Genomic DNA, 14,341 nt, shown 5'->3' with positions numbered 1-14,341 from the left:
ATAAAATGTTAAAGGTGTTCATCCCAGGGTGGAGGAGATATACGTGAACTATATTACCCTCTTAAATTTTTACAGTAAATATATATTATTTTTATAATTAAAAAAACCAAACTTTTCATTTTAAAAAACCTAAAACATGAAAGAAAACTGGAAAACCAACAAAATTAAACAAAAAAATCCCTAAGTCTGAGGCAATGGTTTTTTTTATCCGAGTACAAGTGATGAATGAAAATACTAAGAATGGTGTGTGAAACACTAAAGTATAGAAAAAAATACAGTAAGGCAAATAGGCATTAAGATAATAGAATATAGGGCCTCCCTGGTGGCGCAAGTGGTTGAGAGTCCGCCTGCCGATGCAGGGGATGCGGGTTCGTGCCCCGGTCTGGGAGGATCCCATGTGCCGCGGAGCGGCTGGGCCCGTGAGCCATGGCCGCTGGGCCTGCGCGTCCGGAGCCTGCGCGTCCGGAGCCTGTGCTCCGCAACGGGGGAGGCCACAGCAGTGAGAGGCCCGCATACCGAAGGAAAAAAAAAAAAAAAAAAAAAAAAAGATAATAGAATATAAAAAGTTACCCAGATGTATTCAGACAATGGACTACTATTCCAGTAATAAAAAGAAATGAATTACTAATATGAACTACACGGATGAGTCAAAACAACATCAGGAGCCAAAGAAGCCACATGCAAAAGGGTACTTATTGTATGCTTCCATTCATATGAATTTCTAGAATAGAAAACACTAATACATAGTGAAAGAAAGCATGTCAGTGGTTGCCTGATGCCAGGCCTGGGAAACTGACTGTAAAAGGACAAAAAGGAACTTTTTGTAGGTATTGGAAGTGTTCTGTATCTTGACTTTGGCGGTGACAATATAGATATACACATTTTTAAAAACTTATCAAATTACATACTTAAAATGGGTACACCTTGTTGAATGTAATTCATACTTCAATCAAGTTGATTTTAAAGATAAATTAAAAAGTCACCTATGGGGACTTCCCTGGTGGCACAGTGGTTAAGAATTCGCCTGCTAATGCAGGGGATGTGGGTTCAAGCCCTAGTCTGGGAAGATCCCACATGCCGCAGAGCAACTAAGCCCGTGCGCCACAACTACAGAGCCTGTGCTCTAGAGCCCACGAGCCACAACTACTGAGCCCGTGTGCCACAATTACTGAAGCCCACGTGCCTAGAGCCCATGCTCCACAACGAGAAGCCACCACAGTGAGAAGCCGGCGCACTGCAACAAAGACACAATGCAGCCAAAACTAAATAAATTAATAATAATTTTTAAAAAAAAGTCACCTAGATGTCTGAGTGAGACACAGTTCCTTTAAGCTTTCAATCCCAGCTCTTCTCTAAAGCCTCCCCTCATTTACCCTGGCAGCATGTGACCACTTTGCATCTCTTTAACACCTTATATTTATCGGTTCCATTCAGATTTAATGCTTGAAAAGTTTTGTATATTTTATGTCTATCTTCCATTAAACTTGGTTCCTCTAAGGCAGGAACAATCATCTCTTTCATAAATTGAGACCATTACAAAAACAGAATTATGTTCCCTTTCCTCTCAATCAGGGGAATTTGAAGTAGGATTGATGAAATCCTGGAAATCATAAGCAAAAATGTCATTTCTGCATTTTTATGGCCAGAGGGTCCTGTGTTTTCATTAGATTCTTGAAGATATCACAGAGCCCAACAATGTTAAGAATCTCTGCTTTGAATCCATGTGCTTTCACCCAGCTCTATGGTACAAGGCACCCTGCCCCTGGGGCAATCTGTCTGTGGTCCCTGCAAAGATGATAAACCCACATCAAAGACACTTACTCTTCTGCATGTCAGTAGACTCTACTGCCATCTCTTCCTCCACAATGTCGTCACTATCGCCATCTTCAAGATTCATTTCTGTCGCATCTATAACACTGTCTTCTTCCTCGTTCTCCTCCTCATCTTCCTTGGAAACATCCTTTAACGTGGCAAGTAGTCTGTTGTAACCAGAAACTTGTTCTGGTTCACTCTCTGCTTCACTTTCAGAACTTGAAGTATCTAAACTCTCTGACTAAAAGGAAAATGGGGATTTTTAAAACAAAAATTATATTGTTCTTGTTGCTACCCCACGACTATCATCAGGCCCACAGTGGAACCAAGTTCAGACTTTTCTAAATAAAAACTAGCTTTTCTGCAAATATGCAATCCTATCTATTCAACCAAACCTAGCACCGAATTTGTTTAAAACAGCTAATCTAGCTATGATTCTAGAAGCTCTTCCTCTTCTTTGAACTGCTAATGTTCCACATGGGAAGACAGCAAACTAAACACACAGAGCTTTAGGTTATAAGGCGATCTAACCTATGTGTCAGACATTTGGCACCTTTAAAGGAGCAACAGGAAAACTTACAACAAAAAAGTGTACTTTATTTCTGAATCTGTGGTAATGAAATAAGACCTTTGATGATTTTGCACTCTATTTTATGTTAAGCAAACAAGACATTCCCTCTTAGGATTCACCAAGAGCCCTCTGGTAAGCCTCCTTAACAGGTTCTAACAGGCTACTCTCTCAGGACAGTTTCATACTCTATACTACATTAGTTATCACAATGGCATTTTAACAGACATCTGCACTTAAAACTAAGCAATATTACTAAAATATAGCTTACATCTAAAATCAAAAAGAGTGGAAATGTAGCCAAACTTTATTACCATATATAATCTTAAAAGTAACAGTCCAGAATCTACTATCATAAAGAAGGTATAAAGCATTACCAGTTGACAAGTCTGTGGTTTTGCTTCCTTTCTGGAAACCCTGAGAAGAAACAGGCAATGTTAAACTTTAACTACTAGTATGTAGCAATTAGGAAAAGTCTAATGATACAACTTTAAATGAACATGGCAGGCTATACCGTTATAAATACATTATATCGATTGTCAAGTAAAAACTCCATATGCATTTGGACAGGTTTTGTAAGGATATGTCAAATAGATAATAATAGACAAATGAAAAAGTCTAACAAGACAACATGACAAATACTACAGTCACACAGTAACAGGCTCTCATCCAGAAGATAGGAAATTTTGGCAAATAAAAGCCCTCGGGGTTCACCTTTTCTAGCAAATTTCTTAAGTAGACTATCCCTCTAACGGTTGATAAAGCAGCCCAAAGGGGTGGGATGAGCACTAAGATCATCACTGAGAGTCTGGACACTTATAGAGGAACCCACAACTACCCAAACATTAGTTTCCTCATGGTCATTGAATAGATAGGTGATGTCGAGGGTCCCAAGCAATTCTTTGTTTATTTTTTTTAACTTATTTAATTTATTTATTTTTGCCTGCTATGGGTCTTCGTTGCTGCGCCCGGGTTTTCTCTAGTTGCGGCGAGCGGTGGCTTCTCTTGTTGCGGAGCAGGGGCTCTAGGCTCGCGGGCATCAGTAGTTGCACCACCCTGGCTCAGTAGTTGTGGCTCGCGGGCTCTAGAGTGCAGGCTCGCTCAACAGTTGTGGCGCACGGGCTTACTTGCACCGCGGCATGTGGGATCTTCCCGGACCGGGGCTCGAACCCCTGTCTCCTCCGTTGGCAGGCGGATTCTTAACCACTGCGCCACCAGGGAAGCCCCCAAGCAATTCTTTAAAAGCATATAAAACGAAAACAAGCTTATAAAATCTCTGCCCAGTCGCCACATAGGAGGCGTGCCGTCTAGCATAAAACTACAGCCTCAACAAAAGGTAGAAAGACCGGTGAAGAACCCCATCTCAGGCGGGAAGCCACCAGGATCCCCGGGCGAGCTAGGCCGGCGCCGGGGCAGCGTGGGACGCGGCGGGAGCTGCCCTGTCACTACCCCCGGGGTACCGGCGGACCAAACGCGGGGACACGCGGGCTCCCACCGGGAAAGGACGCCGGCAGCGCCGGTCCCAGCCTTGCCTCTCCATACCTGTCATAAAAGGGATGCTCCTCGCCGAAATCCCTTAGATGCTTCTTCTGCTTTTTAGTTAGGGAGTTGAGCAGCTGGCTCTGGCTCCGGCTCCGGCTCCCGCGTTTGCCCATGGGGAAGACGGCAAGTCAGCCAACCGCCAAGAATCGCGTTTTTCACCTGGAAGTAGTCTCGTCAACCCACTCACGCGGGATTGCCAACGGCGCTTTACGGCGGAAGCAGGGTGCCATAAAGCAGACCCGCTTTACGTCGCGCTTGTACGACAGGCGTTAGAACTTCCTATTTCCCATTCCGCCCCCTAGCGAGGCTCTTTGGAAGCACGTGCACGCCTGCGCAGCTTTTCTCTGAGCCCCGTAAGGAAGGCAGGGAGGCAGGCTTCGGGCTTCCCCACGTGGGTAAATGGGTGGGTGTACTTTGTGCGTCTGTTTTGGTTGTGAGAATCAGCCTGCATAAACGTGTAGTAACTGAGATGGTTGAATGCAGTGCCTTTATATTATGCCATAATACAAATACCAACTAACATTTAAGGCTGCCGGTGCATCTCAATTCATCCTCACAATAGTAAACAAATAGGCCTTGTTAATAAACCTGATATTGGAGATGAGAAAGCTGATGCTTACAAAAGGTTATATACACACTAGCAAGGGAGGAGATGGAAACCTAATTCTCTCTGATGCGACCACAGGCTTTTCCCACTAGGATCTGCCACATGAGTGTGCTATGTGAAGCATGGGGACGCAAGGCTGAGATTCCCGCCCTTACCCTACCCCCTCATATTCTGAAAGGATTGCAAGGGCCCTTGGTAACAAATCTGTTCTGGCATTTTTCATGTTATAAAAGCAAAAACACATCCAGAGAGGTAAAGTGACTTTCCTAAATCACCCGGAGAGTCGATGTTAGAGAAAGCAGTAAAACTCAATCAAGTGTCTCAAAACTGAATTGGGGCAAATTGGGATGGAAAACTTTTAAAGGGTAAGTAACTTTTCTATATCTGGATCGTGGTGGTGGTTACACCTTGTATACAATTACCAAAATTAATCAAACTGTACCTTTAAAATTGGCACGTTTTAATGCAAGTAAATAATAACCTCAATAAACAAAGAGGTAAAAACAGCACAACTGGACTTAATACTCTAGAGACAGGCAGAGTGTGCAGGGATACTTAAAAACCACAGGATAGGGCTTCCCTGGTGGCGCAGTGGTTGAGAGTCCGCCTGCCGATGCAGGGGACACGGGTTTGTGCCCCAGGTCTGGGAAGATCCCACATGCCACAGAGTGGCTAAGCCCGTGAGCCATGGCCGCTGAGCCTGCGCGTTTAGAGCCTGGGCTCCGCAATGGGAGAGGCCACAACAGTGAGAGGCCCGCGTACCGAAAAAACAAAACAAAACAAAAACCACAGGATAAACACAGAGACACTTTGTTTCTAATAGTAACTTACAATGTCAATCATAAACCACAGAATTCACCTGAATATTTAAGGTAAAATAGGAGCCATCAAAGCCAGTGTTCACTGGCTCTGCTATTCGAGGAGCGTCTGTGAGAGAATTTGACCTTTGTCCAATACTATGTCACACCTATACAAGTCGCACTACAACTATTCAAATCCTAGTTTTGTCGTTCTGGGGACCATCTACTCCTAATTAGATTCTGGGAGCTTAGGGTGGGGGAGGGAGGCAAGGGGAGGGAGGATCAAGAAAATATGCAAACAGCAGGTAGTGCCAGCAGGTGGCCCAGCCAAGGAACCGAGAAACAAACACACATCTGTCTTCTGTCTCATTTCAACATAAAAAGTACAGTCACTTACGTAAACAAAAGGCTGCTTGCAAATGTCATCATACATACTAAGGCACTAACCACAGTATAACCTGGCTATGACAATACAGTCATACAATGTTTTGTCTCCTCCCACCCTATTCCAAGTGCCCCAGCTTCCCTCCCCAGAGGCAACCAGTTTCTTGGTGTTCTTCCAGAGATCTGCTCTAAAAAGCTATACTCTTGAGCACTTGATGTGACTCTTTACTCTCTCCTGCTTTCCATGGCATTGTAGTCCTATGGACAGGTCTAGACTGTTCCCAGGTTCAGACACAACTGTGCCCTAGCTCCACCCAAGTGGTCTCATCATTGGCTCACTGAGCCCGCTTCTGAAAATATTTATATTAGCCTTTGACAACATAAAAGGGGATGCCTTGTGAAATTTTAACCTGAGAGTTCGGAATTTCAACATATTTTTCATGCCTCCAGTGAAAGTTCTCTTAGTAAAACCCACACAAAGAAGATGCATGTGCCAACTAGTGAAGGCCCTGGTAAAATTGTAATAAAGGCAAAGTTTGTTCTTCCCTTTCTTCTTCTCACGCTCAGCCCTTCCTTTTCCCTCCTGCAGGGTTTTCTTTGCCCTTTGCCCTCAGGGACTCAGTATTTTCAGGGGTAAAAACAATCCAGGAAATAATCTCTTAGACTAGTTTGTAAAGAGAGGCTGATGAATTAATGTTCCTTGGGTATTTTCAATTTGGGGAGACTCCCTAGGATAACGATCTCAAGGGGTGGGAGGGGGGTGGCTGTCCCTTAAGACAAGATGGTCAGAATATTCAGAAAAGTGTTCGTTTTTCTTTATTAAAAACTTTTTCTTTGGACAATTTCAAGTATATACAAAAGTAGACAAAACAGTATAATACACTCCCATGTTCCCATCCCTCGGCTTCAATGCAAGGCCATCTTGTTTCATTTATATGCCCACCCACTACCCCTAACTCCCGCCCCTGTATTTTTTTTTTTTTTTCTTTTTGCGGTATGTGGGCCTCTCACTGTTGTGGCCTCTCCCGTTGCGGAGCACAGGCTCCGGATGCGCAGGCCCAGCGGCCATGGCTCACGGGCCCAGCCGCTCCGCGGCATATGGGATCCTCCCAGACCCGGGCACGAACCCGTATCCCCTGCATCGGCAGGCGGACTCTTAACCACTGCGCCACCAGGGAGGCCCCCCTGTATTATTTTTGAAGCAAATCCCAGACATTGTATTATTTTATCTGTAAATATTTATTTCTAAATATCTAAAAGATAAGAGTTCTTTCTTTAACATAGCTACAATGGCACTATTTCACCTAAAAAAAAAAAAGATGATAACAATTATTTAATATCATCATGTAACCAGTCAGTATTCAGATTTCTGATTGTCTCATAAATGTCGTCTTTTTTTTTTTTTTTACACTGTTAGTTGAACATGTTCTGCTGTTCTCTGTGTTTCTCGCGAATACATTGTGGGATTTAGAACTTTGATCAGATTTCATTATAGCTGATATTTTATACTTCCATCAGGAGGCGTATACTGTCTGGTTGCCTTTCATTTTGTGATGTTACCAGTCATTGGTAGTCAATGTCTAAATTCGTGAATTCATTAGAGGTCACATTCTAATTCTATCATGAGGTGATATTCTAATTCTATCATTTCTTCTTCACTTACTTGCTGGACTATTTCTATGAAAGCAAGCTTTTCCTTCCCCTAAATTTTGCTTACCCAGTGGTACTGTTTGTATAGGAAAAGCAGAAGAAATGCTTGATTCTCTCCCTTCATTTACTAATTTTCAACACAAGGAGTCAATTCACTGGATCTTCTAATGTTGACCAGTCAAGTTTTTTTTAAATTTTTAGTATCATTATGAACTCATGGAATTATACAAATTGATGTGTTTTAATCCCTTGCAAATATTATGGTGTACATGATTGGAAAGAGCTTATTTGACATATAGTGATGTATTTGAAAAGACAAACTATGTCCTAATACAAACCACAGAAAGTAAACAGGAGTCTATCTGAGATTCTCAACAGAGCAGGAATGGGAAGGTGGGGAAGGAGCACAATTTGAGGATACAGATCAGATGCTGGGGAAGTTTGAGTTTTGAAATTTATGTGATAATATAAGTGGTAACAAGGGCACATGTGTTCAAGATATGTTGACAGGGAGCCATAAATAATCCAAAGGTATGACTCTCTAATTATGAAAGCTCCGACACCTCAGCTACTGATTTGGGAAGATTCTGGGGAAGGTGTGTGTGCACCCACACATCTGTCTCCTCCTAGATGCCTCAAATCAGACAGTCTCCTCCACCACATGCATGCATACATGTCTGTATACACCCCAAAGCCATCCAGATCTTCCTGAGAGTGCTGGCAGAAATCAGTCTCTCGCTACCTGTATAATGAAATGAGCTTGTTTATTCATTTAAAAAAAATGTACGAAACACCATGTGCCAGGTGCTGTGCTAGTAGCTGAGGCTGGGGGAAAGAATAAGATCCATTCCAGCCTCTTCAAGGAGCTCTCAGCCTCATCCAGGTATGGATAAGTATGCAGACTATTATGATACACTGTGATAAATGCTAAACTGATAGATGCTGGGTGCTAAGGAAGCAGCTCAGTCAGGGTTTTGGTGCTGCTGGGGGTTGGGGGCCAGGGGAGAGGGTCACCTGCTGCCTTTGAGCGTTTGTCAGCCTGTCACGTTCATTGAACATCGGTATTGAACTTGAGATTAATCTAGGTTCTAGATTTTAGGCAGTATGAGTTGTTTCAGCTGACTTCATGAACAGCATGTGTGTGTGTTCAAGACAGGGTATGAGGGATATAGGGCAACAGGAAACTAGAGAGCTGGGTAGTCATCGGATTCCACAGCATTTATTGTGTAAGGAGCAATGAGCTTTCTAGGTGGAGCATGTTTTAGATAACGAGATTATGTCTGAAAAGAGAAAAGCTTTGTAGTGCATTTCAATGCACTCTACATAACTTGAAAATGTAAAACACTATTATATATAGTGCCTACACTTTCTATTCATCTGTACCCAGAAGAACTATCCATTGTCAAACCCAGAGCCTGGCATAGAGTGACCTGTAATAATTATGTTTCCTCAAGCTTATCAGAGGTTGTTTTATATTAGGCCTAGCCTAAAACTGAAATATTTTATCAGATTATATTCATCTGACTGAGAACAAGGCTAAAATGCTACTCTAGAGGGGATAAAGTTTTACCTCCCTCTCTCTAGTGGAATGTTGGTGTAACTACATTCTGTTTTTCACATTTTTCTGGCAGAGGCTTAGCAGGCAAACCTTCATTCATTTATCAGACATTTTCTAAACAGTTACCATGTTCCTGTCATAATGTTAGGCATTAATGATTTAAAAAGCTCAGACCTCAGGCTTTCCCCTTGAAAGACCTCATAGTCTAGTTGGGGGAGACAAAGCAATTAACAAATAATTATGTTGTCATGGGCTAGATTAGAAGGGTATCTACAAAGGGTTTTAGGAACCCAGAAGATAAAGAAGCTCCTCTTGCTGTGGAGGAGAGAGGAAAGGTCATGGGGAGTTGCACAGAGGATGCACTGAGTCAGGGTTTCCTGGGAAAGAAGGTTCCAGGGAGAGGGAATAGCATGAGCAAGGTGGAAAGATGTGTTTGGAGAACTGTCTGTGGACCCTGTTGCTGAGGTGGGTGGCTGGGAGTAGAGAGGTTGGAGAGACGGACAGGTGAGGATTCAGCCCACTAAAGGCCTTGCATGCCTTGCTGAGGCATTGAGGCCCAATCCCATGTAAGGTGAGGAACCCTTAAAGGATTTCAAGCAAGGGGGTTATGTGAACCGATTTGGACTTCAGCAAAATCACGGTGATGTCTGTACGGGTGACAAGGACATTAAATCTTCCTTTCCGACGCCTTCCTGGAGCAGCCGATTCGCTACTGATGCTGCCCACCTCCAAAAGACTTTGGAGACTTTTTCATGTTTTTTTTTTTTGTTTGTTTGTTTTCCTGTACACGGGCCTCTCACTGTTGTGGCCTCTCCCGTTGTGGAGCACAGGCTCCGGACACGCAGGCTCAGCGGCCATGGCTCACGGGCCCAGCCGCTTCACGGCACGTGGGATCATCCCGGACTGGGGCACGAACCCGCGTCCCCTGCATCGGCAGGCGGACTCTCAACCACCGCGCCACCAGGGAAGACCTTTTTCCTGTTTTTACCAAAGGCTTCCTCCCACTTCTCAACATTTCTTGAAACTAGTCTTTCAAGTCTCTCCTGATAGAATTATTCTCAGTTGAGACTGGAGTGAATTCACTTTGTGAAATCCACGCCATCCATGCTAGTTCCTGTGTGGGGCGTGGATACAACATGAGGGGATCATAGGGGCCAAGCTAATGGGCCCTGCTCCCCATCGCTGTTAACTGCTTCTGTTCTCCCTCCGTTCCTGTGGCTCAGAGACCCTTTTATCCATCTTGACAGATACTAAATGATCGTCTGGGTCAATGCTGCCTTAATGAGAACATTTGTGCATTCTCACAAGGTAAAGTTTCCTTCCCTGTCATTTTGATGACTGATAATACTACTGTAAATGTATTTGGTTTTTTGAAGCTCAGAGGGTATTAATATGTTGGAGCACTATGTAAACTTAAAGAAGTCATAAACAGCATTTATTACTTTGGTATATAAAAAAAAATGTCAAGATCATTCAAATCACACACTAAATTTGAGGTTTCTATTAGACATCTAAGTGAAGAGGTCCTGGAGGCAGTCAAATATGCATGTACATCTGGGATTCAGGGGAGAGTCCAGGATGCCCAAATGGGAGTGGTCAGCATATGAATGAGACTGAATGAGATCACGACGTGTAAATACAGAGAAGGAGCCTGAGAACTGAACCCTGGGGGCTTGTAAATTTCAGGGGCTGGGGGGGATGAGGAAGAACCAGCAAGGTGATGGAGAAGGAGAAGCCATTTGGGGAGCAGGAAAGCTGATATCTTCTCCCATTTACTGATCAATCCGTCTCAGGAAAGGCAGGTTTACAAAGGGCTTAAGACTGAGGGTATTGGACTCAGTTGGATCTGGATGCAAATCTCCTTCACAGTAAGTACAAAATGAGTTGACACTTCATATATGCCACTGGAACTAGTATAGGACCTGGAGGGTATTTGTTCAGTAATCACTGATTGCGCATTACTGTACACTGGGCATATATTGAGTGGCAAGGGAGTTTATGAGAAAGAATAAAACAGAGGCCCTGGCCTCAGGGAGCTCAGAGCCCTGAGGGAAGGAGGAGTCCTAGAAGCCGATGATTGTCCATGACATCACAACATGATAAATTTTTGAATGAAAGTAAGAGCCATGCACCGAGAGAACAGAGGTGGAGTGATTAATCCAGCCTGCGATGGCCTGACTTAAATGTGATGGTTTTTTTTTTCTCATTAACCTTTTACATGCCACTTTGCCCATAAAATTCATGACTTTTCTGAGCACCACCAGTTAACCTACATGACAGTTTATGAGAATGCTTTTCTTTAGGAGAAAAGGAGTAGGGGAAAAAATCCTCAGGATATAGACTACGGTCCTACATTTAAAAAAATGAAGTTAAGAATTACCATCTTGAATGAAAGTGAATCTATAATTGCCTCTTAGCTCACATTGACAGCAGCTGCTATGTTCTCCCACTTTTGACTGTTAGCAAATCACTCCCTGGTGTGGTTCTCCCATCACAGGCTTAACTGCCCAGCCTGTTACATCTGGTGTGGGAGGCTTCAGTGATCTTAATCTTTTTCCTTGGGTGCTGATTTACCTTGCATTTTGGGGGCAGCTTTTCTTATTCAGATAGTGAAGCCCCAAGAATGTCAGCCTTTCCCATATTGAACAACCATACATTTCTCATGAAGAAGATTTCTAGCATCTTCTTGTGGTTTTTATTTCTCCTTGTTTTCCTCTCTGTGCATTTGTTCTGACTAGAACTAAAAATTTTAGAAATAAAGTTTGCAGCTAAAGATGTCCTTCATGAGTTTACCATAAATTCTTGCACTGAAAATTCCACAAAGGCAGATTGCAAAGCTGCTTGTAAGTCAGTGTTGAAGGCGGACTACCTTCATTCTGCAGACTTAGAACTCCTCCAGCTCTGCCTGAAGAGGGGATTTTGGAGCCAGATGAATGTTTGGATCATTGTGTCCTCCAATCCTAAAGTAACTGTACTGTAGTCTCTTTGATGGCTGGGGTGGATGACAGTGAATGTATCTGGAACAAGGCAGGAAAAGAGATGAGGGCAGCATGGGTAAGTGTTGAGCACTGTCAGCTGGGATCCAAGGAGGACATTCTCTTCAACCAGCCAGGAATATACCCAGGAACCAGTGTTTGTTCTTCCCAAAACAAAAAGACCATGAAGACTCATTAAAAGAAAATAAAATTAGACAATTGTGTAGCCCTGATTCAAAAATGAAGAAAACACTAGCTTTTTCTCTTAGAAAAGATAGTTAAGGTTTATTTCCCTCAAAGGGTATATATTATTTGAAGAATAACTGCTCTTCAAAGTTGTCCCTGTACTTCAGCCTTTAACTAAAGGGACCAAGTCTCTTTTAAAGTTGGAATCCCAACGACACTGAGTACAATGGACTGAATATTTGTGTCCCCACGCCCCATTGCCAAATTCATATGTCAAAATCCTAACCCCCAATGTGATGGTAGCAGGAGCTGGGGCCTCTGGCAAGTGATTCGGTCATGAGGGTGGAGCCCTCATGAATGGGATTAGTGCCCTTATGAAAAGGACTCCAGAGAGCAACCTCGTCTCTTCCACCATGGGAGGACACAGCAAGAAGATGGCCTTCTAAGAACTTAGAAGTTGGTCTTCACCAGGCACCAAATCTTCTTGGAATTCCCAGCCTCCATAACTGTGAGAAATAAATATCTGTTGTTTATAAGCCACCCAGTCTATGGTACTTTGTTATAGCAGCCCAAATGGACTAAGACACCAAGTTTCTCCATGAGTAGATTAGCAAGGAGTTCAGTCTTCCTTCTGGTTTGGCCAAGTCTCTCAATGATGTTGACCCAGTCCAAAGGGTCAGTCCTGGTTACATTCATCAGCAGTCACTGCTGAAGCCTGGCTGTGCTCCATGGGGCAAGAGCAGACATTCTCCCCAGCCCTCCCTGTGCCTTCCCCAACTCCCCCCAATTTGTTATACTCAGTCTCAGGCATGCCACTAGCTCCCAGTGGTATAGCTCTTTAGGGTCCGAGTTCTTCACTTGATGAGTGCATGGCCATTTCCCTTGGCACACCCATAGTGTCAAGGCAGGTGGGTTGGAAGGAGGCTTCAGCATCAGCATCATGCCGTTCCCAGAGCCAACTCACCCCTATGATGGGCTCCAGGCCCTAGGTCACTACTGTCTTACGGTGAAGGTCATTTCAGTGGCCTTGTCACAACTGTCTGTCATTGAGCCTTGTCAGGACCCCTCTAGTTCATCTGACATGTTCTGGTGACTCTGAATCTCAAAGAGACTAGATCTACAAAGCTCAATGTGAGCCATTATTGTTGTTGAGCATCATTTGCTGTCTAAGCATAAGTTCCTATTAAATTAAACTGAATGAAATAGGAAGGTGGGGAGGAGTTGACTCTGCCACTCGCAGATGAGTGTGTGTGTGTGTGTGTGTGTATGTTGTGGGGGGAGGAACAGGCTATAAAGACCTGAAAGCGCATTCTACTGAGGTCCAGGACTCTAATTTTCCTTCTTGTGATTTCCTAAGGGAATCTAGGGTAGGACAATACCAAGGTGTTGAAGACAGATTTGGGGTGACAGGGAAATTTTATAACCTCTAGCTGTCATCAGAGTCAACTGTCTAAAGTTCTTGACCCTTCAGCCAGTTTGGGCAGAGGCCTTGCACTGCCAGTAGTAACAACATAGAACACTTCTGTAAGTTTTTACAATCACGTAACAGGCCAGATAAAAATCGTACAGTAGGTATGCCAGGAAACCCAGAGAGAGCTGCTAAGAGCCCTGGGAATCCAGAGAGAGGCAGACATGCTTCTTTGGTCTATCACAAACATCAATTTTTCACAACCCAATTAGCAATGCTGAGTATCTCCTCTATGCTACACCTTTAGGGAATGGAATGCTCTGGCTCTTCCTGTGCAAGAGTTGATCACCTCCTTGGTGAAAGCAGAAGGATGCACTCCTAGAAATAAATAATTAAGACAACAGACTCTGGACAAGGCCCCTGGGCATGACCTTTAGCTACCCTGGTTACCACTGTATGACCAGCTACCTTCAGAAGGAAATGCTATATACCTCCCACATGGCCACTCTACATAGCAACAACCTGATTCCTGGCATTAAGGAAGAGTTTGCTCCTAGTGGTCAGGGCATTTGGGTTGAGAAGTGAGATGGCAGCAGCTGGCACCCCTTCTGTCCGTTCCAGAGCTAGGGTAGACCATTTACCAAAAGGCTTTACTCCAGGCTTTACCATTCATCAAGAAGGCACAGACATCTCCCAGGAGAGGGTGGCTACTGTGCCTGGAGAGCCGGGTGCCTTGTTGTAGTGAAAAACCATCTGAACAAATAAAAAGACAAGGCTAAGTCAGGGTAGGTGGGAGCAGACACGGGCTGGCAGGGACATCTACCCTCGTATTGGATTAGAAGAGGTTGGCC

At 43.8% G+C, this 14,341-nt stretch overlaps 1 protein-coding gene and 1 pseudogene across 1 annotated transcript in view; one reads left to right on the top strand and one right to left on the bottom strand.

Moving 5' to 3' along the window:
• Positions 1 to 4,129, bottom strand: part of UTP25 (UTP25 small subunit processome component) — a 30,891-nt gene extending 26,762 nt beyond the window's left edge. The window contains exons 1-3 of the mRNA XM_060090918.1: positions 3,923 to 4,129; positions 2,758 to 2,797; positions 1,822 to 2,053 (exon numbers count right to left, since the gene is read on the bottom strand). Of these exons, the coding sequence (XP_059946901.1) occupies positions 1,822 to 2,053; positions 2,758 to 2,797; positions 3,923 to 4,035 (385 nt within the window). The 5' untranslated portion in view covers positions 4,036 to 4,129. The remainder of the gene's footprint in view (positions 1 to 1,821; positions 2,054 to 2,757; positions 2,798 to 3,922) is intronic.
• LOC132476204 (interferon regulatory factor 6-like) overlaps positions 4,034 to 14,341 on the top strand; it is a 34,204-nt pseudogene continuing 23,896 nt past the window's right edge.

Source organism: Mesoplodon densirostris, chromosome 2 (assembly GCF_025265405.1).
Source record: "Mesoplodon densirostris isolate mMesDen1 chromosome 2, mMesDen1 primary haplotype, whole genome shotgun sequence".
Taxonomy (NCBI): Eukaryota; Metazoa; Chordata; class Mammalia; order Artiodactyla; family Ziphiidae; genus Mesoplodon; species Mesoplodon densirostris.
The sequence above is the reverse complement of the archived record's forward strand: the minus strand, read 5'-3'. Positions and strand labels throughout refer to the sequence as shown.